The sequence below is a fragment of the Sparus aurata genome, chromosome 11 (assembly GCF_900880675.1).
Source record: "Sparus aurata chromosome 11, fSpaAur1.1, whole genome shotgun sequence".
NCBI classification, from domain to species: Eukaryota; Metazoa; Chordata; class Actinopteri; order Spariformes; family Sparidae; genus Sparus; species Sparus aurata.
This window is the reverse complement of record NC_044197.1, coordinates 34341099-34368662: the sequence shown is the minus strand read 5'-3', so window position 1 is coordinate 34368662 and position 27564 is coordinate 34341099. Positions and strand designations below refer to the sequence as shown.

At 42.8% G+C, this 27564-nt stretch overlaps 1 protein-coding gene across 1 annotated transcript; it reads right to left on the bottom strand.

The window, feature by feature from the left end:
* Positions 1-5026: 5026 nt before the first annotated feature.
* LOC115590992 (lysine-specific demethylase 4A-like) lies at positions 5027-15833 on the bottom strand. Its single transcript, XM_030432522.1, has 5 exons — positions 15710-15833; positions 14263-14430; positions 6108-6283; positions 5791-5905; positions 5027-5604 (listed from the first exon to the last, which is right to left on the bottom strand). Exons 2-5 carry the CDS (start codon positions 14401-14403, stop codon positions 5401-5403), a joined length of 636 nt encoding a protein of 211 aa, XP_030288382.1. The 5' UTR covers positions 14404-14430; positions 15710-15833; the 3' UTR covers positions 5027-5400.
* Between the last annotated feature and the right edge of the window lie 11731 nt (positions 15834-27564).

The following is a 27564-nucleotide window of genomic DNA, read 5'->3' as shown; positions in this document are numbered from 1 at the left end:
AACATATTGCTACTCATTGTGATCAAACAACTACATTTTAGTTTCATGTGACCACAGAGTTTTCCTCCAGGTTTTTTTCTTTGTCCATGTGATCAGCAGCAATCTTCAGTTGAGCTTTAAGGTGCTGTGTCTGGAGCAAGGACTTCTTTCTTGCATGTCGGCCTCTCAGCTCATGTTGAAGTAAAACACACTTGACTGTGGACACTGCCACCTGTCTTCCAGCTGCTTCTAATTCGTTGCAGACTTGCCTTGTCTGCCTTTGGTAGTTTTTGGTTGACTCTTGACCATCCTGACCAGTTTCCTCTCAGCAGCAGGTGGTAGTTTGTAAGTGTAAAGGGCATGGCACAGCTGTGTCACTGCCATGATCAAACAGTTGTTGGTACAGTTGATCTTGGGACCTATAACTGCTTTGAAATTTATATATATATATATATATCTATATATCTATATATCTATATAGATATATATACATATATACATACATACTATGTATATATATATATATATATATATATATATATATCTATATATATATATATATAGATATATAGATATATAGATATATATATATATATAAATTTCAAAGCAGTTATAGGTCCCAAGATCAACTGTACCAACAACTGTTTGATCATGGCAGTGACACAGCTGTGCCATGCCCTTTACACTTACAAACATACATACATACATACATACATGTATGTATGTATGTATGTATGTATGTATGTATGTATGTATGTATATATGTATATATGTATATATATATATATATATATATATATATATATATATATATATATATATATATAACAATCTATTTAAAAATTTAGCCATCAATACAAGGCCAGCTGACTTGCTATCTTGCAAGGATCATACACGCTGGCTTACATAACATAATAATAACAGCTGTTTAAAGTTTTGTTCTGATTAATTCGGCGCTACCCAAGCCAGCTGTAGTAAGTAACACACTTCTGGTCATTTTCACAAAAATAAAACACCCGTTGTCCTTTAATTCTAACGAAACCATAAGGATAGTATTTGTGCTTTTATTTTATAAACAGGAAGCGAACCTCCCCTCGCTATGGCTAACTTAAAACCGCTGTAACTCTGTTTTAAAGGTCCCATATTATACTGTTTTTCGTCATTTTCACACAGCTGTCAGAGGTCCAACAAATCTGTATTTGATATGTATTGCCCCAAACACATCCATGGTCCTGAACTCCAGCTGTCTAAAAGTCGCTCTGCTGAGCTCTGTTCACAGCACTCTGTTTCTGTGCCTGCACCTTTAAATGCTAATGAGCTGCGTCTGTCAACGCCTACTTGGGGAGCCTTGCCTGCTACGTCACTCTCAGGGAGGGGAAGCCCCTTATGCTAATGGTAGCATGCGCTAATGTTTACGGTGGATGTAACACTATGGCTCGCAGAAATTTTTTCGTTCAACTGAACCAGTTTGACCCAGAATCAGACCCAGAAGTAGAGGCTCCGGAAGAAGTACAGACGATTGATTTACTTGCAGTTTTTTGGAGATTGGTTGCTATGGCGCCGTATAAGGTGGCAGCCTGTAACAGCAGCTCCCGTGGGTTTTTAAGTTTTTTCAAGTTCTTTCGTAGTTTTTGTTGTATCTCTGTTCTGATTCTCGCTGAACTTTGGCGGCTCTTCTCTGGAGACTGAGAGAGGACGAACACCTTTCTTTTTTTTCTTTTTTGGACTTTTGTGGCACTTTTTAGTGATGTTTTTGCTAGCCCTAGCAACGGAGGGTCAGGAGCGCATCATTGAGCGCATTGTTTACACACGCGACCAGCTGATTGCGCTGTGTGAATCTGCACTGCTACCCGGAGCCAGGCCTGAGGTCCTGAAGGAGCTGCGGAGGAGACGCCGTGGCTGCAGAGCCGGAGTGAAACGGAGGGTGAAGAGGAGGAGACACAGACCGGCTGTACCGGCGATCGTCATGGGGAACGTGAGGTCTCTGGGGAACAAGACGGACGAGCTCGCCGCGCTGATAAAGGCTCAGAGGGAATATCGAGAGTGAAGTGTGTTGTGTTTCATGGAGACATGGCTTCACTCAAACATCCCGGACCACAGCGTGGCGTTTCCCGGCTTCAGCACTGTTCGGGCGGACAGGGACGTGACAAGCAGCGGAAAGAAGAAAGGAGGAGGGATTGCACTGTATGTGAGTGAGAGGTGGTGTAATCCCGGACATGTTCACGTGAAGAAACGTCTCTGTACCCCGGACATTGAACTGCTGACTGTGGGGATGAGGCCTTATTATTTGCCCCAGGAGTTCACATCCGCCATCATTATCGGTGTGTACGTTCCTCCTTCAGCTGATGCAGCGGTGGCCTGTGACGTCATCCACTCTGCTGTTGCCCAGATACAGACACAGCATCCTAACGCATTTATTGTCATCACTGGGGATTTTAATCACGTCTCACTGGACAAAACCCTCCCAACATTTCACCAGTATGTTGACTGCCCCACCAGAGACTGTAACACACTGGATCTGTTGTATGCAAATGCTAAGGATGCATACAGTCCCACAGCCCTCCCCCCGCTTGGAAGATCTGACCACAACCTGGTTCTGCTGACCCCTAAGTATATGCCTCTTGTTCAGCGGCAGCCTGTCCACACTAGGAGCGTGAGGAGGTGGAGTCGGGAGGCTGCTGACGCACTACAGGACTGCTTTGAGTCGACAGACTGGGATGCACTTGTTGAGCCACATGGAGAGGATCTCGACAGCATGACCGACTGCATCACAGAATACATCAGGTTCTGTGAACACACCACCATGCCAACCCGGACTGTACGCTGCTTCCCTAATAATAAGCCGTGGATCACCAATGACCTGAAAGCCCTTCTTAACAAGAAGAAGAGGGCGTTCAGGTCTGGAGACAGGGAAGAACTGAGGAGAGTGCAGCATGAACTCAGGGATATGCTGAGGGCCTGTAAAGATGCCTACAGGAGGAAGCTGGAGGCCAAACCCCAGCAGAACAATGTGAGGGATGTGTGGACTGGTATGAAGCAGATCACTGGGTGTAAGGTGAGCTGCAGACAGTCATCGGGCAGCCTGGAGAGGGCAAACGAGCTGAACAGATTCTTCAATAGGTTCAGCTCACAGCATTCTGTCGTCTCCCTGACACCTCCAGACCCCCACACACCCTCACTGCCCCAAATGCTTCCTCCCCTCCCCCCTCACTCCCCTGCTGTGAGCACTCCTGTGCAGCACCTCTCCTCCTCCTCCACCTCCTCCTCCTCCTCCACCTTCACCTCCTCCTCCACCTCCTTGTCCTCCACTGAAGACACCGGCAGCATCCCCCGCATGACTGTGACTGCAGGCCAGGTTAGGAGACAGCTGGAGAGACTCCACCAGCAGAAGGCTGCAGGCCCTGACGGTATCAGCCCCAGGATCCTGAAGACATGTGCCAGCCAGCTGTCTCCTGTCCTACAACACCTCTACAACCTGAGCCTGGGTCAGGAGAGAATACCGGTGCTTTGGAAGACTTCCTGCCTGGTTCCTGTTCCAAAGAAGTCGACACCATCAGACCTCAATGACTATCGACCAGTGGCCCTCAAATCTTACGTCATGAAGGTGCTGGAGAGACTGGTTTTGGCCAACCTGAGGCCGCAGGTGAGAGCCCTGCTAGACCCTCTGCAATTTGCTTACCAGCCCCACTTGGGAGTTGATGACGCTGTCATCTACCTGCTGCAATGAGCCCATTCGCACCTGGATGGTGGAGGAGGCACTGTGAGAATCACATTATTTGGTTCTCTAGTGCTTTTAACACCATTCAGCCACTGCTACTGGGGGAGAAGCTGCGGGTGATGGGTGTAGACGACACAATGATCTCCTGGATTACTGACTACCTGACAGGCAGGCCACAGTTTGTCCCTATGGGCAGTGTTCTGTCTGATGCGGTGGTTAGTGATACAGGAGCTCCACAGGGGACTGTGCTGTCTCCTTTCCTGTTCACCTTATACACCACTGACTTTCAGTACAACACCGGGTCGTGTCACCTGCAAAAGTTTTCTGACGACTCGGCTGGTGTTGGGTGTATAAGTGAGGGACAGGAGTACAGGGCACTGGTAGACAACTTTGTGGAGTGGACTGGACAGAATCACCTGCGGCTGAACATCAGCAAGACCAGAGAGATGGTGTTAGATTTCAGGAAGAAAAGGAAGACAGCTACCCAACCACTGTGCATTCTGGGAAGGGATGTGGAGGCAGTGGAGGATTACAAGTACCTGGGTGTTACCATCAACCACAGACTGGACTGGAGATCTAACACTGAAGCTACGTACAAGAAGGGGATGAGCAGACTTTACTTCCTGAGGAAGCTGAGATCCTTCAACGTGTGCAGCAAGATGTTGGAGATCTTTTATCAGTCTGTGGTGGCCAGTGTACTTTTCTTTGCTGTGGTTTGTTGGGGAAGCAGCATCGGAGCCAGCGACACCGACAGACTCAACAAACTGATCAGGAAGGCTGGCTCTGTGATTGGCTGCAAACAGGACACTCTGGAGGCTGTGGTGGAGAGGAGGACACTGAAAAAACTGTTATCCATCATGGATAATCCTCTCCACCCTCTCCAACTCACACTGGTCAGACAGCGGAGCACCTTCTCCGGAAGGCTGCTTCAGCTTCGCTGTCGTAGCAATAGATACAGGAAATCTTTCCTGCCACAATCCATCACTTTATATAATAACTCTCTCACCTCTGCCTGACAGAGAACTCTGGTCTCTCTACTGTTTTGTTGTATATATTATTATTGTTATAGTATATTTTGCATATTTTGTTTTGTTGTATATATTATTATTGTTTATTGTTTATAGCACACTGTGCACTGTATATATACACTATGTATATATTGGATTCTATTTATGTTATGTACGAAGTGTTTTATTTGCGGACCCACTGCTGCTGTAACAAAATAATTTCCCAGTCTGGGATCATTAAAGTAATTCTATCTATCTATCTATCTATCTATCTATCTATCTATCTATCTATCTATCTATCTATCTATCTATTAAACACAGGCTGGATTTCGGAAGATAAATGTAGCTCTCATAGATGAAAATAAACATCTGTGGCAGCTACGTTAGCTTATTTGAATGAAAAGTGTAAAATGTAAATAATCCGACAGTGTGCAGAGAAACAGACAACAAGCGCGCACATCAATGTCAAGATTTTCACGTTTTTCAAGGGGGGTGGGGGCCCACGTTGGCGGGGCGGCCGCCCCTCCAACAGAATGGTAGGGGAAACACTGTATATATATGAATAATAAAGACGTATGAGATGCTGTATTTTCCACGCCTGGAGAAGGAGGATAGGATTGCTTACAGGTTTACTGTATTATCACATTTAGGTTATCAAGCAGAAACATGTGTGTCCAACAGTGTGAGAGTGTGTCACTAACTGTACCATGACTTTGGCTCTCCAAAGTGCAGGTAGTTGATGCTGTACAGATCCATGTCCTCAGTGTGCCATGCAAAGGCACTCTTCCACATGCCAAAGTAGAGGTACGGTGTGTTGACTCCTTTGATCTTAATCCCGCTCTCGCTCTCCACAGTGTCCAGAATGGTGTTTAGATGGCCAATGTTCCATTCAGTCACATCCTACAAAGGATGGAATCAGCAGAGGCCGTGAATGGCATTGTTGTTAAAGTGCAACATGTGACTTTTGAGTGATCATGAACAAAATAAATTACTAGAAATTGAGGAGTATGTGAGCATGAAATGGAAAGGTCTGTTTGAACACAATGAAGAAATGTAAGTGACACTATCTAACCCATTACTACTCACTGAATCATAGAGCGTTCCACTGACATCAGCCCCATAAAGGGGTGGGTTGAAGGTCAGGTTCTTCCAAAACTTCCTCTCCAACTCGTCAAAATCCACATATCGGGGACTGCAGAACCTACAGTCAAAAATGTTTTGAAGTATACAGTAAAAACAATTTGAGGTCCAAGGAATGACCATGTCTGGTAATCAAAGGCTAGTGGTGATAGGCTAATGGAAATGGCATACTGCACCAGGCTGTCCGTCTTATTATCTCATAGTCACTGTGTGAAAAATGTTAATTGATCAACTCTAACTTATAATCTACTATGTAAACTGACTTGTCCATGTTGGAGGTCTTGCGGAACTCGTGGACGGTCATTGGCTTCTTCTGAATGTTATACTGTGTGAACAGTCCTGACTGGCCGGTCACTACCTGCTGGATGGGGGCAGGAATGACCAGGTCATCGATGTCATCATATGTCTGCCGAGGTTTCCAGCCTTTAGGTGGAATAACCTGCAACAGAAAAAACAAACAGAAATGGAATGAAAACAAAAGAGAAACTCAGAGCAGCATGTGGCGAGTGTGAAATGACTGATGGAATTAGAAGTGCGAAAATGACCATTATGCTAAAGCCTCACTACAATGACCCATGTCTATTTATTTCATTTTCAAAAAGTTAAGACCATGTTTCTTTTCTCTCAAATTCACAAACGTTTAAGTATTTCAAGGAACTGTGGAATCCAAAGTTCCGTTGACTGGTTGTTATAAAATTTTAAAAAATCACAACGTGTCTCTGCCCTGATGGATTGAGGTACTGCTATACACTCATCTAGTGTTGTCATGATACCGAAAATATTACTTCAGTACGATACCTGCCTAAAATACCTCAATACCGATTCTGAAACGACACAACTGCGGGAAACTAAAACTCAAAAGTTATGGAATAAAATATAAGATGACAGAATGTGAAACTTAAAATGATTTATTTCTTTTATTAAAACACAGTCAAAATAAAAAAAAACATTTTTTGTAAAAGCTGCTGAGCTTAATAGCTACTTAATCTGTTAGAACAACAATGAAATGATTATGCAGTTGTTTAACTTAGCTGCCATTGTGGTTACAAGCATCTCTGCATCCAAGAAGACAAGTGTCGTCTTGTTTTGTTCATTTGTCTTGTTTGCTCTCAGAGATTATTAAATAACCTGATTTTCCATAGTGGAAAAAAATTAACAGCACGTTAACTACAGTTTTATTCAGCATGAAAATAATCAACATAAATGACATTAACTGTAAGTCTGGCAATTCATAAAATAAGATAATACTTTATTCATCCCACAAAGGGGAATATTGCAATTTGCATTTCATGTTGAAAAAGTTAAAACCTTGGATCATTAGCCTGCAACTACATTAGTGCACTGAACACAAATGACCCAGACCTGGTGGAGGTCTGTGCTCTAATCAGATGATATTCTAATAATATAAATCACCATATATATTATAAATTATTGACAAAAATGTACATGCTATGATTTTATCACTAGTACTAATTGACTTAGTGGTGTTGTTGATCAGCATACTTGAGAACACCAGCGCATGTTATGGTAAAGTTCATGTTACCAGTGTGAACATTGTGTTTGCATACAGAGATGTGTGGAACCACATCGGACTGTTAAACAGTTAGCTTTACCCCTGACTGCCTCCTGCAACTCTGATGGTGAAAATAGTTCGCTTGTCACAAAAAAAACCTTGCTTGACTTCCACCCGAGGGATATTTAATGTTATCTATCGCTAACCTGCAGCTCTTTGAACTCTTTGAACAAGTTCGCATGTCTGTCAGCTAGATGTTTCGCCGAGTTGGACGTGTGTGCAGCATTGGCGAACCGAACCAGTGTAAATGGATAAACCAGCTGCGCATATCAAGGGCATGTCCATCTGACAGTCTGATGACTACACAGGTCCTTCACTCAACTAAATAAAGAGAAAAGTTCCACAAAGCAATGTTACATGACCAAACAAAAGTAATGTAGTAACTGTAACTGTCTCTGGCAACTTATGCGGACAAAACAACAGCAACAACAGCAGCTAGATGTGGAGAAGTGTCTCTCCTGTCTGTCCTACCGACTCTTTGTCACATTTCTGCCCGAATAATGGTGAGTTAAAGTTTTTCTGCCGGTGACAGACACTAAGTCTTTGTGTTACTGTTGTAGTTTCTGTTGTCACTGCGACAGTCAGCCCACTGACCCAGACTTCAGTGAACTTTCCCCCAGAAAACAGCCAAAACAACAATTTGTTTATTATTATTAAGTGTACCGTCACGCCTCTTTAGGAGCTGCAGTGCCAACCTTCTGTGTGAAATACACAGTGGTTCATCATTAAGGCGAGCTGCTTCGCTCTGTGTGAATGACAAATGGCGGAGATTTGGAGAACCACCGCTGTGTAGATATTGCTGCTTCTCTCTGTAAAAGGGGTTTCTAATTATTAGGGCACTGACCTGTCAGGATTGTTATTGATTTTCTGCCACTTTAAATGCGGTTTTGGAGGCCTGAACATACCCCAAAACTCACCAAACTTGGTACATACGTCACATCTGGCGAAAAATGTGATAATTCAACTTGACTGGGTGTGGGTGAGGCCAGGGGACTCTATATTGCCCCCTGCTGGAATCCCTTACTCAAACATGAACATAAATTTACCAAATTCGGTATCCATATCTATCATGACAAACACACACAAAAAGGTCCATGGACCAATACCCTAAGTCCAACAGGAAGTCCGCCATTTTGATTTTCCCTGCCATTTTGACCCATTTCCATGCCTCCTACTTAAACGAACTCCTCCTACAGATTTAGCACCACAGACTTCACATTCAGTCAGTATCACCCTCAGACCTTGAAGATGAAAAGTGCTCAAAAGATTTCACCTATGTCATACCTGGGGGTGCTACATTTTGAAACTTCGCCATGAAGCAGGAATTCCTTATAACTTCAACATACAATTTCTCATCTACACCAAATTGCTCATACATGTATTCAGGGCAACACCCTCTACATCTATGCATCAATACCATGTCATATCCATTGCACCACCTACTGGACACAAGAAGTCATACACACGAGTAACAGCTGAGGGCACCCTCCGATGGCATCGCAGCCCAACGTGCCTGGAGTGAGGGCCCATTCATCGTTGCTTTCAGCTTTTCATTTTTACTTGCAACTTTGCTATCATCTCTGAAATTCACATTTGTCAAGTTTTACTGACGGTAGGTTAACAGCAATCGGAAAGAAACGGTAAAGAAGATAGGAGTGGAATTACATACTGCAATAATGTAATTAGCACTGTAGAAATTTGCATTATGCAAAATTTACCATGTGTACTATCATAGTACAGGACTATGTCACAAAGTGAAAAGAAAATCTTATTTGAAAGGCTTTTACTGTGAAGCAGCCGTAGGAAGTGTTGCATTTACATGAAAACTATACTAATCTACAAAGAAATGTTTGCTTCCCTTTTTCTTTGACAGGGCCTTGGTTCAGGTTAGGGCTGAAACGATTCATCGAGTTACTCGATTAACTCGACTATAAAAATTCCTCGAGGCAAAAAGTCTGCCTCAAAGCCTCATTAAATTCCTATGACGCGCACTATACGCGCAGGGATCTGATTGTTCCACACGGACCGTTGTTCAGGAAGCACACCAGCGCGTCATACATGTTGAATTTAGCTGGCTGGCACAATTTAGCTCTGTATTTGTAGTGATGTGATGCGGTTTGACTAGATATGATGTTTAGCTTGGATGTTTTTAACCTCTTCAACCCGAGCTGCGCATGTTGCATTACACACCCTATAAGAGCATGCTAACCATGTAGCAACATATTAATTCAGCACACCCACTTAACGGGAAGAAGCTCAGCTAAACGCTCATGATAATCATTTTCACCAAATCAGAACTCAATTCCGACACCAAGCAACTAAAGGAGCACGTAGAAAAAACACGTTATTGGCGCATGTCAGAAAAATCGGCGTTAGCGATTACGCTATTTTATGCTAACAATACATACAGCATGTCATATGAAAGCTGGGACTCTACAAATTTCAACGGTATACGTCTCATCACTCTGCACCCAAAACTCACTGAAACAGCCGCCGAAGAAGAGCAAAAATAAACATCACTTTATACAGACATGATCATGAATTACATGCTACATTGGCTGTTTTGTGATAATAAACTCTGTCTGAGTGCATTACACCGCCTCCACCGGCTAATCCAATGTGTCTGTGTCACTCTGAAATGATTCCTGACTGTTGAGGATAAGTTTCGGTTCCAGGAGGACACGTATAATGTTGAGTAGGTAGGACCCTAGTCTTCCCACACAGTGTATTTGCCTCCTTGTGATTGGCAGATTAGTGTGGCTATCATGGATTTGGGGACTGAAGACTGAAAAAGTCTTATTTGTAATTCATTTATTTTATTTGTTTATAATTGTTTTATTTACATTTTTTTTGTTATAAATTGTACACATTGTGTGACTGTTTGGCTTGATATTGTATATTCATTCTTTGTTCTCAGGTGGGTAATTTGCAGAAGGTGCAATCCTTTTTTTGTAATGTTGTATTAAGAAAACAAAACCAAGGCCAAATGGCCTTTACTATTTAAGTTTGTATTCACAGTTTTACATGTTACTGGCACTTAATAAATGGGCTTAGTTTTGGAGCCAAATGTTGGAGTTGGAATGAATACCTCTGTTTTTTTGAGAAATGCTTGATCATTTTACAGACACATCATTTTAGTTATGCATTATTTGTTTTGGTTGTTTAAAAACGCGGTAAAAAAATTATCCGAATACTCGATTAATCGATCGCTAAAGTGCTAGATTAATCGATTACAAAAAGAATCGATAGCTGCAGCCCTAGTTCAGGTAATGGATTGGGCTAATTGTAGTCTCAGCTTGAATCCATTTCTGTACTACTTGTCCTGTTCACTATAACCCAAAAATTATAATTACGGAGTAGTATGGCTAATAACGAAGTCCTCTTTTAATATGAAACAGCAGATCATCCTGACCCCAAACAGTATAATCTATACCACACATAGTAATAATAATAATAATAATAATTAAAACTGCAAGCAGTGATGAACGGGCCCTCGCAGTCCGCGATTCGGGGCATGCTGCCGTCCAAACGTGCTGCGGCTGAAGCCCCATTGCTTGGTCATTGTTTACGGAGGCGGCAACTGCCTGTGTTTGGGACAGTGCATGCGGGGGGTGAGTATCAGCGTCTTCTCCCAACGTGTGTTTGGAACGTGCTGTGTTGCCCCTGCCAGTATTAAGCGCTTTCAGGTGAAGTCAGAACAACTTCCTGCAATCCACAGAAATCCACAGTGGACTACAGGTGAATGATTTCTAAAACATTTAGTAATCAGATATGTTGTGACAATCGATTCTGCACTGTTATGTTGTGTGAAGTGTTACCGCCCTCTCTTTGCCTTTGTATGGAATTCAGGCATAGAATAGACACCTGTGTTTTTGCAGGGAATAGATTGGAATTAGGACAGAGAAGGGGGGGGCGGGGGGTTGTGGCTTGCAGTACACTTCCTCTGCCCTAAATTTGAACCCTGGTGCACTGCGTATGTGGCATGCACTCTAACCACTCGACTACCGGTGCAGCTAAGACACTGCCTTCTGTTGTCACTGTGAAGGCAGGTAGGCAGCGCATCATAGGGGAGGATGGAAGTGGAATGCCACAGATTTAGATAGGTAGTGGAGTGCAGCCAGATGTGATACTTCCTTTTTTGGAAAGGGACAGCGGTCAAGTGACCAGGTTTGACGAGCATCCTGCAGTAGCTGTGTTTAACCAAAGAACTCACTCAGTTGTTTCAAATCGCAGGGGAAGCCACTGCGTTCATCGCACAAAAGTTGGGCAGAATCACAACTACAGACATCTTGTTTTGTGCCACATTGACAGGGCAGACACAACACGCAAATGGCATTCTTAGCAAATTGGCTTATTTGAAAATTGTGTGCTGTGGCTTACCACTGACTTATCCATCATGTGGCTCTAAACATCACCCATCAATTATGCCATGTTGTAACGTGCAATTTGGACAGAACTACTTGCAAATGCCATGTACATCTGACTATGTTTGTCATCACTGCACATAAATGAGTGTAAAATAATGCTTCACTTGCCTTCTTTCAAAAATTTATTTATGGCTGTCTATCAATTTCAAGCTTTTGATCTAATTTCTGCTTTGTTTGCTAGTTTTTATTCAATGAAGTGCATGCTCCCACATTTTGAAGTTTCAATAAAATCTGATAAATATGAGGCTGACTTCCTGGAATGGAATGGAATTTTTCAGAGGTTATCCAGAGGTTCCTAAGCAAATAGGATACATGTGACTTGAAAGGCAACAATGCCATCTAGTGGACGACTTCTATCACTTACACCAAACATTCATGTGCTTCTAATCAAAATTAACAACTTCCTGTTGGACTGAGAGTATGGGTTTAAATGAGTTATTTGTGTGTCTTGTCATAACACACATGCATGCCAAATTTCATTCATGTACGTGCATGTAGGAAGCCCAAATTGACTGAGATAAAACTTACTTCATGTGTCCAGTGGGTGGCGCTATGGATATGACACAGTATTGATGCACAGATCTATTCACGGTGACTCCCTCTAGATTCCTGAGAGATTTGGCCGAGATAGGAAATGGTATGAAGAAGTAATTAGGACTTGATGCTTCATGACGAAGGATTTTAATGGCGGGCACCGCCACTGCCAGCAGGTATGACGTAGGATAAAGATTTTCCTAGCGTGTCTTTGGCATGGTCCGAGGAGTATACTGACTGACTGTGAAGTCTGTGGTGTCTAATCTGTAGGAGGAAGACGTGAAAGTATGATGTCGGGCAATATTTCATAAAGACCGCCAAATTCAAAATGGCTGACTTTGAAGGGATGTGTAGATGTATTCAGGGCGAGACTGTCTACATTTATGAGGAATTTTGTGGAGATGGGGCATTGCATGTGGAAGTTATAAGGATTTGATGCTTGACAGCAAAAGGGAAAAATGGCATCCCCCGTCATGCCCACCAGGTATGACACAGCTGAATGATTTCCATAAATGTTGTTCTTCAAGGCATGAAGATGATACTGAGTTAATGTGAAGACTGTGGTGTATAAGCTCTAGGACAAGACAGTTTTCAAAGAAGGCATGAATTTGTCAAAAACGCCGCCACACATCAAAATGGCTGACTTCCTGTTGGACTGAGAGTATGGGTCCAAATGGGGTTTTTGTGCGTCTGGTCATGATTGAATGTGCGTACCAATTTTCGTCCTTCTATGTGCATGTAGGAGGTGGGGCATCACAATAGGGGGCGCTACAGAGCCCGCAGGTCACGTCCACGCCCCTTGACAACACAGATCTTTTCAGGGCGACTCCGTCTGCATGACATGATGCTTTACGGCGAAGGATTTGAATTGACCGCTCCACTGCGGCCAGCAGGTATGACGTAGGATTAAGATTTCAATAACTTTTCATCTTCAAGGTCAGAGGATGATACTGAGTAACTGTGAAGTCACTGGTGTTACATCTGTAGGAGGAGATGCTTTAAGTACGAAGATTGGCAATATTTCAAAATGGAGGCCAAAATCAAAATGGCCGACGAAATATTGATGCGGATATGTATTCAGGGCGACAGCCTCTACACTTATGAGCAGTTTGGTGTGGATAAGAAATTGTATGTTGAAGTTATAAATCCTTGATGCTTGACGGCGAGGGGAAAAAATGGTTTCCACCGCCCCGCCCACTAGAGTATGACGCAGCTGAATGATTTCCATAACTTTTGTTCTTCAAGGCATGAAGATGATAATTGAGTTAATTTGAAGACTGTGGTGTTTAAGCTCCAGGACAAGATAGTTTTCAAAGTAGGCATGAATTGGACAAAAATGCCGCCACACATCAAAATGGCTGACTTCCTGTTGGACTGAGAGTATGGGCCCCCAGACTTTTTTGTGCGTCTGCTCATGATGAATCTGCGTACCGAATTTCGTTTGTCTACACGCATGTGGAAGGCAGGGAAGAACATTAGGGGGCGCTACAGAGCCTGCAGGTCACAGCCATGCCCAGTGACAATGCAGGATCGTAATTTTCGCCGGATGTGACATATATACCAAATTTGGTGAGTTTTTGGGTAAGTTCAGACATCCAAAACTGCAGTCAAACTTGGAGAAGAAAATTTCTTTCCTTCCAATTACAATAGGGACCTCACAGGTCTACCTGCTCGGGCCCTAATAATAATACATTTAATTTTTATAGCGCCTTTAAGGGTACCCAAGGACACTTAACAAAATGGAACAAACAAAACAAAGAATAAATGGATAAACAAAAAATACATATAAGATAAAAAAAAATAGAAAGTCTAGTACAGGTCTAGTACATTAACAAAGAAATAATCAGACAACACACTATCATAATAACAGCAGACCAGTCTTACTTTTGCCATTCCAGCTTTGTGTGCTCCTTGTGACTCCATATAGGCTATGTAGCGGCTGAAGTCCTTGAACTCCTCTTTGGACGGGGTGAACGTCATCATTCTGGAGCCCATGCTTTGGGCTGGGGATGTGTCTGTGGTCATCCTGTAATTGTTTCTTTGACCTCAACTCTGATTAGTGGAGAAAGTAGACATAATGGCGATAAAAACATGCTGGTCACATGCAGGTCACATGTCTGGCAGTTATGTATTTGACAGTGTCTGCATTAGTTCTGTGCCATTACTTTATAGTAACAGACCACCTAAAGCACACTGCTTAAGTTGCTCTAATTTGGGAATTAAGTGGAAACTTAAAGTAATGCAATGCATTTCTTAGACAATTCTTCACTGTTATAAGTTATTAAACCTTACTAGATATCATAGCAACAGCCTTAATGATTTCAAAACTGTGTCATATTTGTGAAACTTTCATTCCAATTGTGACAAAAGAAAAAAAGGGACTAGGTGAAGCAATGCCATTTATCGTAAAAGCTTTTTCTCATTAATGGAAATGTTATTCTATTGGTCAGAAGTGCAAAAGGGCAACATTAATGCCTTTCTCCACCATGAACTCATGAGACCAGTTCCAAATAAAAAAACAACACTTTACTCTAACCACTGACTGTACATGGAACACAATTTAAAACCCAGTTTCCGATTTGAGAAACCTTTAACCAATTTAATAAAACACAAAAAGAGGAGGAGGACAAAGTGTAATAATAATACTGATGTCATATTACAGAAATAGCCAGTCCTTTTTTTTTTAGTTACCAGTAGACCTGCTGAACACTTGAGAGAACTCATAAACCTCCCATCTGACTACATTAACTATGAGATATACAGTTAACCAACCAACGAGATGTTCACTTTTTGCTAACAGGCAACATTTACCCTGAACTACGGCATTACGGACTTTACTAGCAAACGCCTGGAGAGTTGGGCTCCATTGTGTGACCCTGATTGGACACAATTCTGATTTATTCCGATCCTCCATCTGTGATTGGGTGAATCCCACGCCTGTCACACACCGTGGCCCACTGACAGCACTGCTTTTCGGGAAAATATTTAGCCAGTCCGCTAGCTAACATGCTAACTACAGCATAGCTTGCTCTGTGTTTTGGGAATGAAAAGTGTAGTCAACATATAACCGAAGCACTGTCATATTCAGGAGTAAATGACAAATAACAAACATTAGCAGATAATGTGAGTCGACCTGTCTAACATCGTGAGGATGTATCCGCTAACAAGCGTGTTAGACTGGGAGATCTGACAGCTGCCTCCGCTCTCAGCTAACGTTTACCAACTAGCAAACATGGCTTGTTGCTGACCGTCAGTTTCTTGTGCACAAACTTAGAGTTACTACTATTTCCCATGAAACAAACTCATTCTATAGTAGCAGACGTTAACTTACACAAGCAGCAAGGTTAGCGAGTTGTTATTTTCTCAGATCACAGGCAGTAGAGTAGAAATACAGACATGATCGGTCCGCTTAGAAAAGACAGTCCTCCATTATTCCAATGACGCATGCCCAGTGTGTGTTTGTTTACATGGAGCTCCGCAGGAGGGGGTTCCGTAGTCTCCCAACCAATCAGAACACCTTTCTTACCAGACCATGCCTCACACTGATAATGTATTTCAATTATGAGGCTGCGCTGCAATTTTGTAGTTCTCGACAGATTAAAAACATTGTATGGGAGAAATACTGTATTGTTATGTTACCAGATCTAAGTTCCTTTGCCAACTTATACCTGCTTGTATGAAGCTATGTAATATTAAATATACTGGTATTCACTTTAGTTAAAATCCAGTAGACCAATTAATAAACTCATCTAACTTTTAGTTGTTTTTCAAGAACAGACTGCATTTAAAAGCTTAAGCTACTGTATTTATCATCAGAATGTGGAACAAAGAATGAAGACAACCATTGAAAGGGGTCTTAATTGCCCAGTAGGTAGGATTTAGTGATATCTAGTGGTGAAGTTAGAAATTGCAGCCAACTGAACCCCCACAATGATACTACATGACAAGTGTTCATCAAATCAGATTCATAAATAGCCCAAAATCACATTCACTCTGCCTTAATAAGCTTTATAATCAGTGCAGTGAACGACATCTTCTGTCCATAGACCCTCAATTCAAGTGAGGAAAAACTTGCCATTTTGATGGAAAAAACCCCTTTTAACAGGAGTTGATGAAGAAACCTTAGGAAGAGCCACAGAGGAGGATCAATCTCCTAGGATGGCCAGACATGCTAAGTATGTCACATGTACAAAAAAGAACATCAAAATCACAGTTTACAAATTCCATTGACAGAATATCTGATACAAATTATGTGCTGAGGTAAAATAAAATAACTTAAAATGCACCATTAATGTCCATACAAATGTATATTAACAATATTAAACATAAACATTAAACATATATGGAAAATTACCATGTGCGCCTCTTTGACCACATGTAGTATAACCTTACTCTGATGTTGCTTGTTCTTCATCCACAGCCATGCTGTTCTGACCCATACATGTTACATTCTGCAATATATTCTTTAACAGATATGTTTAAGTACCTTTTAGACACATTTATTTTTAACTTTTAACGACTTTATGAACTTAAATGATAATGCATTTATAATCGAAACATACATAATAAACACATCAATGAAACTGTCTCTGAGACAGTTACAAGTAAAATGCAATTTACCACTTTAATAAGGGCAGCTTCAGTGGAATGACAGGCTCTGAAAGCTGAATGAAAGGTTCCAGAAGATTATTAGTAAGAAGGTAGCCTGATCCTGGGTCAAGATATGTTGTTGCCATTTATACTGTAGTCTGTGATAGTGTAGGGCATAGCTTTAGCTCTTTTTGTTAACTTCTCATCTGATATTTTGTATTTTACATTTTGTAATTGATACCTTTCCACAGTGTATTTAATTTGATTTGAAAGTAGAACTTATTTTAATGGTATTAGATATTTTTTGATTCTAGATTATTATTTGATGTTTATATTTTTTTATAATCAAAGTAGTTTATTTACCATGTCCTCTGATAAGAAGAATACATTTAGTTCACTTTCCTGCTCTCCCCACGACACTAACAAACAACGACACACAACACAAACAAACAACAAAAACGCAACGCAGAGTCCAGAGGGGTATTGCACAAAACCAAGATAAGGGATTAAGCCAGGATATGTTGGTTATCCTGGCTGAAAATATCCTCAAGTCGGTTGCATGAAAGCAGGTTGAACTTAACCAGGCCAAGTTACTATGGTGATTTATTCTCTGCAGCTATTCTGCTCCGGACCAGGCTAACAGCCAGGCTAAGATTAATCCTAGAGATTCACCTGTATTTCCACCATCAATTCTGTGAGGAATTGGGTAACGATTAGGGTTAGTGTTAGTTTCCATTATAAATGCATTATCAGGGTTGTGTGTTTTACAGCATGTCCATGATCTTTCTAAGTATGTTGCATCATTTTAATTATCCTGCATTAAAATATTACACATATATTGTCATTTTTCATTTCATTTAAATCTGTTGGCTGTTTGCAATTGCAACAGTCTTTTTATATTGATAAGTGGTAGTATTATTACTCGGGCCAAGTGTTATATTGCTATGCTAATGAAGACTGCTTGTCAAATTGCCGTCAGAGGTTTCACAAATACGTTTTATTGCAGTAATTGAGATTACAAAACACAGCTTATGAAGTTAATGTAAGCGTCAATGTAAGCGAACATGCTCTGCGATGCTGCACCTCTTCTCACACACTTTTCCTCTCTTTTTAACAGTTTTGTCTGAGCTCTCTGTTTCACCAAGTACATGCGTGAGGTCTCTCTCCTTGCACCTCCTTCTGGGGTTTTTTCCCTCAGTTTAACGAGCGGAGGATTGGCCCTAATGTCAGTACAGGTGCCGACAGGTTCAAAAGAAACAACTCGCGGAGAGTTAACCCTGTAGTGACCAAACACTTTTTAGTGTGTGGGTTACAACTGCTTCAAACAGACAGACTGGGACTTAGATAGATAGATAGATAGATATACTTTATTGATCCCAAGCTTATTTGTACACCAGGAGTTAGAGAAACATTCAAAGGAACAGTAGTGGACTATGTCCAGTTCTGCATTGGGAATGTGACGGTGGACAAAAACATCCGGGCTTTCCCAAACCAGAAACCCTGGATGACCAGCCAGGTGTGCACACTCCTCAGGGCCTGCGGCGCTGCCTTCCGGTCAGGGGACAGAGCTCTGTACAGAGCTGCTCGAGCTGACCTAAAAAAAGGAACAAAAAGAGCTAAGGCAGACCACAGGATGCGCATAGAGTTCCACCTGTCCAGTGGAACACTGGCAGAGGAGCTAAACTGCTTCTTTGCTCACTTTGAAACACCTCAGCAGTACTTGTCCTGCACCACTCCACTCACTGTGCAGGAGCACGATGTCAGACGGGTGCTCCTGGCAGTGAACCCAAAGAAATCTGCCGGCCCAGACGGAGAACCTGGCAAGGTGCTCAGAGCATGCGCCTACCAGCTCGCCCCAACCTTTACCAGGATCTTCAACCTCTCCCTGGCCCAGGCAGTCATCCTGCCGTGCCTAAAATCAGCTACAATAATCCCAGTGCAGGAGAAGTCTCCCATCACCAGCCTGAACGATTACCGTCCGGTGGCCCTTACTCCGGTAATCATGAAGTGCTTCGAGAGACTGGTCCTTCAGCACAGCAAGGACTATCTCCCCCTAGACTTTGACCCTCACAGTTCGCATATTGTGTGAACAGATCCACAGAGGACGCCATTTCTGTAGCTCTCCACTCTGCACTGAACCACCTGGAGCAGCAGCAGAGTTACGTTTGGATGTTCTTTGTGGATTACAGTTCAGCCTTCAACACTAAAATCCCAGACAGACTCATCACTAAACTGGACACTCTTGGCCTTCATGTGCCTGGATAAAGGACTTTCTAACCAACCGACCCCTGACTGTGAAACCTGGCCCCCCCCTCTCCTCCACCCTCACGCTGAGCATCGGCTCCCCACAGGGCTGTGTGCTGAGCCCCCTCCTGTATTGCCTCTACACCTACGACTGCAGTTTGGCCCACAATGAAAATCTCATCGTCAAGTATATATATATATATATATATATATATATATATATATATATATATATATATATATATACACACACACACACACACACACACACTTAACAATGTATATAGCACCGTATTTATTTTGCAAATGTACTAACTCCTCAAGACTGTGCACCTTACCTCCCTTTTTTGTACCATTACTTTATGTCCTATGTTTATACTGTATATATTGTTTATTCTTTACACTGTGTTTTTGCACTGCTACTGGAGTTGGCTTTTTTAATCTCATCATACATGTGTACAGTGACTACAAAGGCATTCTATTCTGTTCTATTCTACTTCATCCCAAAGGTGTTCTATTGGGTTGAGGTCAGGACTCTGTGCAGGCCAGTCAAGATTATCCACATATAACTCTCTCATCCGTGTCTTTATGGACCTTGCTTTGTACGCTGGTGCACAGTCATGTTGGAACAGGAAGGGGCCATCCCCAAACTGTTCCCACAAAGTTGGGAGCATGGAATTGTCCAACATCTCTTGGTATGCTGAAGCATTCAGAGTTCCTTTCACTGGAACTAAGGGGCCAAGCCCAGCTCCCGAAAAACAACCCCACACCATAATCCCCCCTCCACCAAACTTTACACTTGGCACAATGCAGTCAGACAAATACCGTTCTCCTGGCAATAGCCAAACCCAGACTCATCCATCAGATTGCCAGATGTATAAGTGCGATTAGTCGCTCCAGAGACTGTGTCATCATTGCTCTAGAGTCCAGTGGAGCTGCTTTATACCACTGCATCTGACGCTTTGCATTGCACTTGCTGATGTATGGCTTGGATGCAGCTGCTTGGCCATGGAAACCCATTCCATGAAGCTTTCTACGCACTGTTCTTGAGCTAATCTAAAGGCCACAAGAAGTTTGGAGGACTGTAGCGATTGACTCTGCAGAAAGTTGCCGACCTCTGCGTACTATGCGCCTCAGCATACGCTGACCCTGCTCCGTCATTTTACGTGGCCTACCACTTCGTGGTTGAGTTGCTGTTGTTCCCAAACACTTCCACTTTGTTAAAGTACCACTGACAGTTGACTGTGGAATCCTAAGGAGCGAGGAAATTTCACTACTGGACTTGTTGCACAGGGGGCATCATATCACAGTACCATGCTGAAATTCACTGAGCTCCTGAGAGCGACCCATTTTCACAAATGTTTGTAGAAACAGTCTGCATGCCTAGGTGTTTGCTTTTATACACCTGTGGCCATGGAAGTGATTGGAACATCTGATTTCAGTTATTTGGATGGGTGAGTGTATACTTGTGGCAATATAGTATATGACTAGGCAGGTGGTAGGAGGCAGGCGCTGGGAAGGGTTTACGGTTTTTTAGCAGGGTGACAGGACAAGAGAGACGCAGACGCCATTGTCAATTGTTTGCCACTCAAAGGAAATAAACCGCAAAACCGTACCACAATGACTGAAAAATTGCTTTGTCACAACCCTGCGTAAAATTCACTCTTTAAGTGCGTCATTTGATTTTCAATTTTGTTGATAATGTTTTTTATTTTGACAAAGGGCATTATTATTTTGGACAAATCTGCCAGTACAATGAAGATATACTCTTTCTGCACATAGGTGATATAAGATCATAAAAGGTGCTTTTAGAGCAATAATAAATGCAATGTCATGGATGGGACTCAAACTGACAATCAACTGAGTGGCATCTGCACACATAACCTAAACAGCTACCAACCACAATATAAATGACAGGGAAAACCTCACATTTATTTCTTCAGCTTGTAAAGTTTGCCTCACAAGTTAAAACTGTTACTTTCTAAGTACTTGCACATGCACTTTATAGCAGTAAGCGCAACGTCTTATTCCAAATGTATAAAACTGCTTCTATTACGATGTCCTGGAAGCTTTTTGATAGTAGTACACATTCTTCATAGTATTTGTTATGGTTTGTAATGGTTTGTAGTAGGACCCAAAAGTGGACACCAGGACTCCTGGTTGAGCAGCCATGAGGTAGGCAGCATAACAGCAGATCTCCCTGATCATCAAGAAAAATGTCATATTTTTAAAAAATATTGTTACACGAAGAAGAAGTTAGAGGCATTTATAATATGCCCAAACCAAAACAAAAAAATGTTTCACAGACAAAGAAAAGGGCTCAAACAGTCGAGGAAGAGTCCGCCAAGGAGGACACCGCTAGCCACCCTGACACGTGGGAGCTACAGGTGGATGTGGACATGGCTAACCTGCAAATTATATTACAAGAACTGAGGGAGTTGGCATGAAAATGCAGAGACTCTCTGAGATATACTAAAGGCCATTAAGGCAACTAACAGCAGAGCTGACGAAGCCGAATTGCGAATTTCAGATTTCAGGAAAGAGTGCAGGGGGAGGCTACGAGGGAACTACTAAAAGTACAGGCTAAGTTGGAAAATAACGGATCAGGAGGGAAGAGCAAGACAGGAGAATATAAGAATTCACGGCATAGGGGAAGGGTCGGAGAGCAACTCCACATTGATGATAACATTCGTCGAAAAGCTACTGAGGGAAAAAATGGAGACCCTCAGGAAGCGCCTGGAATATGCAGAGGCGAAGAAGGTGCTGAGGGAGAATAATATTCGGTTCCAAACTCCTTTTCCAGCCAGAATGAGGGTGTTTTATGAGGGGGGGACATGCCTGTACAACTCGGCAGAGGAGGCTACGAAGGACATGGTGAAGAGAGGTCTTGGTGTTGGTCCAACAACCAACTGCCTTTATCCGACCACTCCGTTGCCTCTTGTCTGACCCGTTAAGCAGAAAAGTTGCATTGAACACACTGCTTCGACGTGCTGCCAACCACAGTAGCGTGTACATTCTGTGCTTGTGTGAGATAAGCGCAATAAGCGGGTGGCTCTAGTGTTAGATGCTGGACTAGAGGTTTATGCACGCAACTCTCTTTACTATGGATCAAAACGAAACTTAACTATTTCAGACAAAAAATGCTGCATACTAAACATGCAGTGAGGCATTACCAAACGAACACAGATTAATTCATCCTGAACCGACATAGCAGCTAGTCTTGTGCCAGTAACATTACTCCAAAACATGAAAATAGGGAATGAAGGAACGGAGTGCATAGAAAAACAAAGCACACACAGTATTCCACCCCTCCCACACACCGCGCTGATTCGCTAGCACACCGCCAATCAGAATGGTCATACAGCTGGCACACAACCAATCAGAGAATCCAATGGCTCAGACGGCCAACAGCAAACCTTCTCAGACTTCGTATGTTGAATCAGAGCAGATTCCGAGTCTCCCTTAACACTTCAGAAGTCCAACGGTTGGGCCAGTGTGTTCCTGCCTATAGAGTTCAAACCTGATGTGGCGCAAAATCTGGTCCCTGGGAGGAGCAGAGCAGCAGCCAGAGGCTCCACGGGATGGTTTTAAAAAGAAACTGGACATTTTCAGACAGACTGACTGGTGAACTTGTTATCATCACTCTAGATTCATGCTCTTGTGTCTGATTTTGTCTTGTGGTTTCTTGAATATGATTTTCCATGCCCCACTGTGTCCTTTAAGTGTCTCCTATGTTCTTCCCTCTGTCTCCCTCTGTCTGTAGTATTGTTCCCTTCATTTTATCTCCTCTGTGCTCCTCCCCCTCATTACCACATCTGGCCTCCTCCCTCGTCACTCTCCTCCACCTGTTCCTGGTCTCATCCTTAGTGTCTGTGTTTTAAATCTCTGCTTTCCCTCTTGTCTTTGCTGGTGGCTTCCAGTAGGTCCCAGCCCATGCCTTCCCCGCCGGCCTCCAGCAGGGTCCCAGCCCACGCCTTCTACGCCGGCCTCCAGTGGGTCCCAGCCCACGCCACTTCTGCTGGCTTCCAGAGGATCCTAGCCTTCGTCATCGCCACCAGCTTCTTGAGGGCCGTCATCCTCGCCGCCAGCCTCATTAAGGAATCTGACTTCGCCTTCACCACTGGCCTCCAGGAAGCCTTCTCCGCCTTACTCTAGTGGTTCCCAGCCCACGCTGCTCCCGCCCGCCTCCAGTGGGTCCCAGTCCACGCTGTTTCTGCCGGTTTCCAGTGGGTTCAAGCCCACGCCACATCCGCTGGCTTCCAGTGGGCCCCAGCCTTTGTCTTTGCCCCAGGCCTCCAGTGGATCCCAGCCCACGCCACCTCCGCCGGCCTCCAGTGGGTTCCAGCCGATGTCGCCACCGCCGGCCTCCAGTGGGTTCCAGCCCTTGTCGCCTCCGCTGGCCTCCACAGGGTTTCAGCCTTCGTCTTCGCCACCAGCAACCAGAGTGCCTTCACCCTTGTCTTTGTCTTCGCCACAGGCCTCCAGAGAGCCTTCGTCTTCGCTGCCAGCCTCCTGTGGGTCCTCGTCTTAGCCACCAGCCTCCAGAGAGTTCCGGCTTTTGCCTATGCCGTCGGCTTCTCGAGGGTTTACGCCTTTGCCGTCGGCCTCCCAAGTATCTCAGCCTTTGTTCCCGCCGTCGGCCTCTCGAGTATCACAGCCTTCGCCCCCGCCGTCGACCTCCTGAAGGTTTCAACCTTGGCCCCGTGCCGTCACGCTTCTGAGGGTCTCAGCCTTGACCTCCACCCCCCCATCATCGTTTGGACTTTGGCCCCCCTCCCGAACCCCCTCCACCGTCCCGGCTTCGTTTGGACTCTGGCCCTCCTCCAGACCCCGCCTCCACCTTCCCGGCTTCATTTGGTCTCTGTGTTTGATGTGGTGGTCTTTTGGGGCATCTGACAGCTGGCCCTTGAGGGGGCAGTACTTTCATGGCTCTAGATTCATGTTCTTGTGTCTGGTTTTGTCTTGTGGTTTCTTGTATTTGATCTTCCATGCCCCACTATGTCCTTTAAGTGTCTCCTATGTTCTTCCCTCTGTCTCCCTCTGTCTGTAGTATTGTTTCCTCCATGATTTCTCCTCTGTGCTTCTCCCCCTTGTTACCACACCTGGCCTCCTCCCTCCTCTCTCTCCTCACCTGTTCCTTTTCTCACTGTCAGTGTCTGTGTTTTAAGTCTCTGCTTTACCTCTTGTCCTTGTCCGTTCATTCCCTCTGTCTGCGTCAGCTTCTGTTTATGCTCCTGTTCAGTAAGATAGTAAGATAGTAAGATTTAAGATAGCACCTGTTTTTATAATGGAAAGTCGAAAAGTTCCACTTAGTTTGGCTTCTTACAATGTGAAGGGTGTACTTAATCCAGTAAAAAAAACTAAAATTCTGGCCAAAATGAAAAAAGACAAGATAGATGTATTTCTGTTAGAGACACATTTAATTGATTCCGAGCAAGCCAAACTTAAAAGGCAGGGCTTCAATCGGGTTTATTCAGCATCATATAAACAGTACACAGAAGGGGGGTGGCAACACTGATATCAAAAAGAGTCATCTTTGAAAAGGTAGCAGAAATCATGGACAGGGAGGGATGGTATAATATGGTTGTAGGAAAATTAGAAGGCTCAGAAACCACTGTCTAAAATGTCTATGCACCTCCAGATGCGACGTAGGGGCAAAGTCCTGTACACACTTTACACCAATGACTGTAGGAGCAACAACCCGGACATAACTTACATTAAATACTCTGACGACACTGTCATTATAGACACTACCAACTCACCAGGACAACTACAGTCTGAGATGGACTCTTTTGCAGGGTGGTGTAGGCAGAACTGCCTGGACCTCAACACCTCAAAAACAAAAGAACTGATAATCGACTTCCACCATCCCCCCTCTGTCAGTCAACAACCAGCCGATTGAAAGGATCGATTCATACAGATATCTTGGGACCATAATCGACCAGAGACTCACCTTCCATATAAATAGTGAAGCCATCTTTTCCAAGTGCCAGCAGCGTTTATTTTTTCTCAGGAAACTTCACAGACTTCAGGTTCATCAGTCAGTTTTAGTTGCTTTTTATAAATGTTTTATTGAATCTGTCATCACCTTCAATATAACAGTCTGGTTTGGTTCATTGTCCAACATACATCGCAACCCGCTTAACAAAATCATAAACATGAGCAGTAAAATAATTGGACTGGCACAGGCATCACTTCACAGCATCTACAATAGACGGACTAAACAAAAAGGTTTTCAGATAGCTTCAGACACTGCGCACACACTACATTGCCACTATAGTCTCCTACCTTCAGGCCTGAGATACAGATCCCTCACTTTTAAAACAAAGAGAGCCATGACAAGCTTTGTCCCAGCATCAATCAGATTACTGAACAGCTGACCCGGTCTGGCTTGTGTGTGGGGGTGTGTGTTCGTGTGTGTGTGAGCGTGTGGATGAGTGTCCTTCTCTTTTTAACATTTGTTTTGTACTTCTAATTTTTTTTTTTTTTTTTTTTCTTTAACATTTGTATTCACCTGTATGTATTTATTTGCTTATTTATCTTGTCTAAAATTTGCACTGCACTGACGCTTTTTACAAATGAAGTTCCTAACGGAAAAATAAAGTTCTTTGAATTGAATTGAATTGAATTGAATAGGGGTTTTATAGACAAATCTTTGACCAAATGATTATGAAAGCCCAGGGAATGGTGATTTGTGGTGGTGACATTAATCTGAGACTAAATCCAAAGTGGGATGTGTCCAGATTAACTCAGGCCCAGAATAACACTGTAGGCAAAAAGGTGAGAAAGATGTAAGAGAGATGGGTATTTGTTATGTATAGAGGGAGCTTAATCCCCCAACTAGAAATTATACCTTTTATTCCTCACCACATAAAACTTACTCAAGGATTGATTTTTTTTTATGTACAGTAAAGATATCGTTTTTTTGAGGTCATGTAAAATTGGGTTAATGGATTTGTCGGACCACAGTTCGGTGTAACTACATTTAAATCTAAAAAACAGCAAAAAAAACTCTTTCCTGGAGACTTAACCTTAATGTACTCAAGGGAAAAATGAAGGAAGAACTTCAAGAGGAAATTAAGTTATACATGTCAGAAAATGATAATGGGGAAGTTTCCCCCCTTATGGTATGGGATGCAAGTAAGGCTGTCTTGAGAGGGTAAATTATTGTGAAATTGGCACTACAAAAGAGGCTCAGATAGAAGAAATTGGATAAACTAGAAAAAGAGTTGGGAAACTTGGAAAAAAACATAAAAAAGATACCCAATTGGACATTAGCCCGAAAATTGGGGAAATTAAAAATCAGATTAAAGAAATTTATGAGGCAGACATTCAGAAAAAAAAACCCCTTTTTAAAACAGAGGTACTATGAAGTAGGTAGTAAATCAACCAAAATTCTGGCATATAAATTAAGAAAAGAGGTGAGCTGAGAGGGTAGTACATAAAATCTAAAGACCCAATCACCAAACAAATTAAACATGAGTTCCAAGAAATTCATAGTTGTTTTGAAAAATATTACAAAAACCATATGCCTAGATGGCCAGTAGGGGGGACAACTCACCTGAATCTCTGCTTGCATCACTTAATCTCCCAACAATTACAGAAGATCGGAATAAAGCTTTACTGGCTAATGTGACTATAGGAGAACTACAATAGGCAATATCTAGACTGAAACCTAATAAGTCTCCAGGCTCTGATGGGTTTACAGCTGAATAGTACAAGACTTTTAGTGACTCTTTTATCGCCATTGTTGCTCAGAACATTTAACTGGGTCCTTAAGGAGGGAGAAATTCCTCCATCTTGGAGGGAAGCGACTATAACTGTGATACCAAAAGAAGGGAAATTTGGGACAGACTGCTCTAATTACCACCCAGTTAGTTTGTTGAACCAGGATAATAAGATCTTCACATCAATTCTAGCAAACGCTTAGAAATAATACTTGTAGACATTATACAGTTGGATCAAACAGGTTTCATTAGACAGAGGCAAACACAGGATAACATTAGGAGGGCTTTACATGTCATTAAACATATAAACAAAGATAATTTAAAAGCTGTCCTGTTAGGGTTGGATGCAGAGAAGGCTTTTGACTCTGTTTATTGGTCTGTCTTATACAAAATACTAGAGCCATTCCAGTTCCACAATGTTTTTATTCGGACAATACAAGCTTTATACTATAAACCAAAAGCTAAAATTCAGATTAATGGAGGATTATCAAATATTTTTGAATTAGAAAGGAGATGCGACAGGGTTGTCCCGTGTCCCTGCTCTTATTCGCCATCCTTATAGAGCCCTTGAGTCAGTGGATAAGACAGAACAAGAAGATAATAAGGGGTATCATGGTGTCCAAAG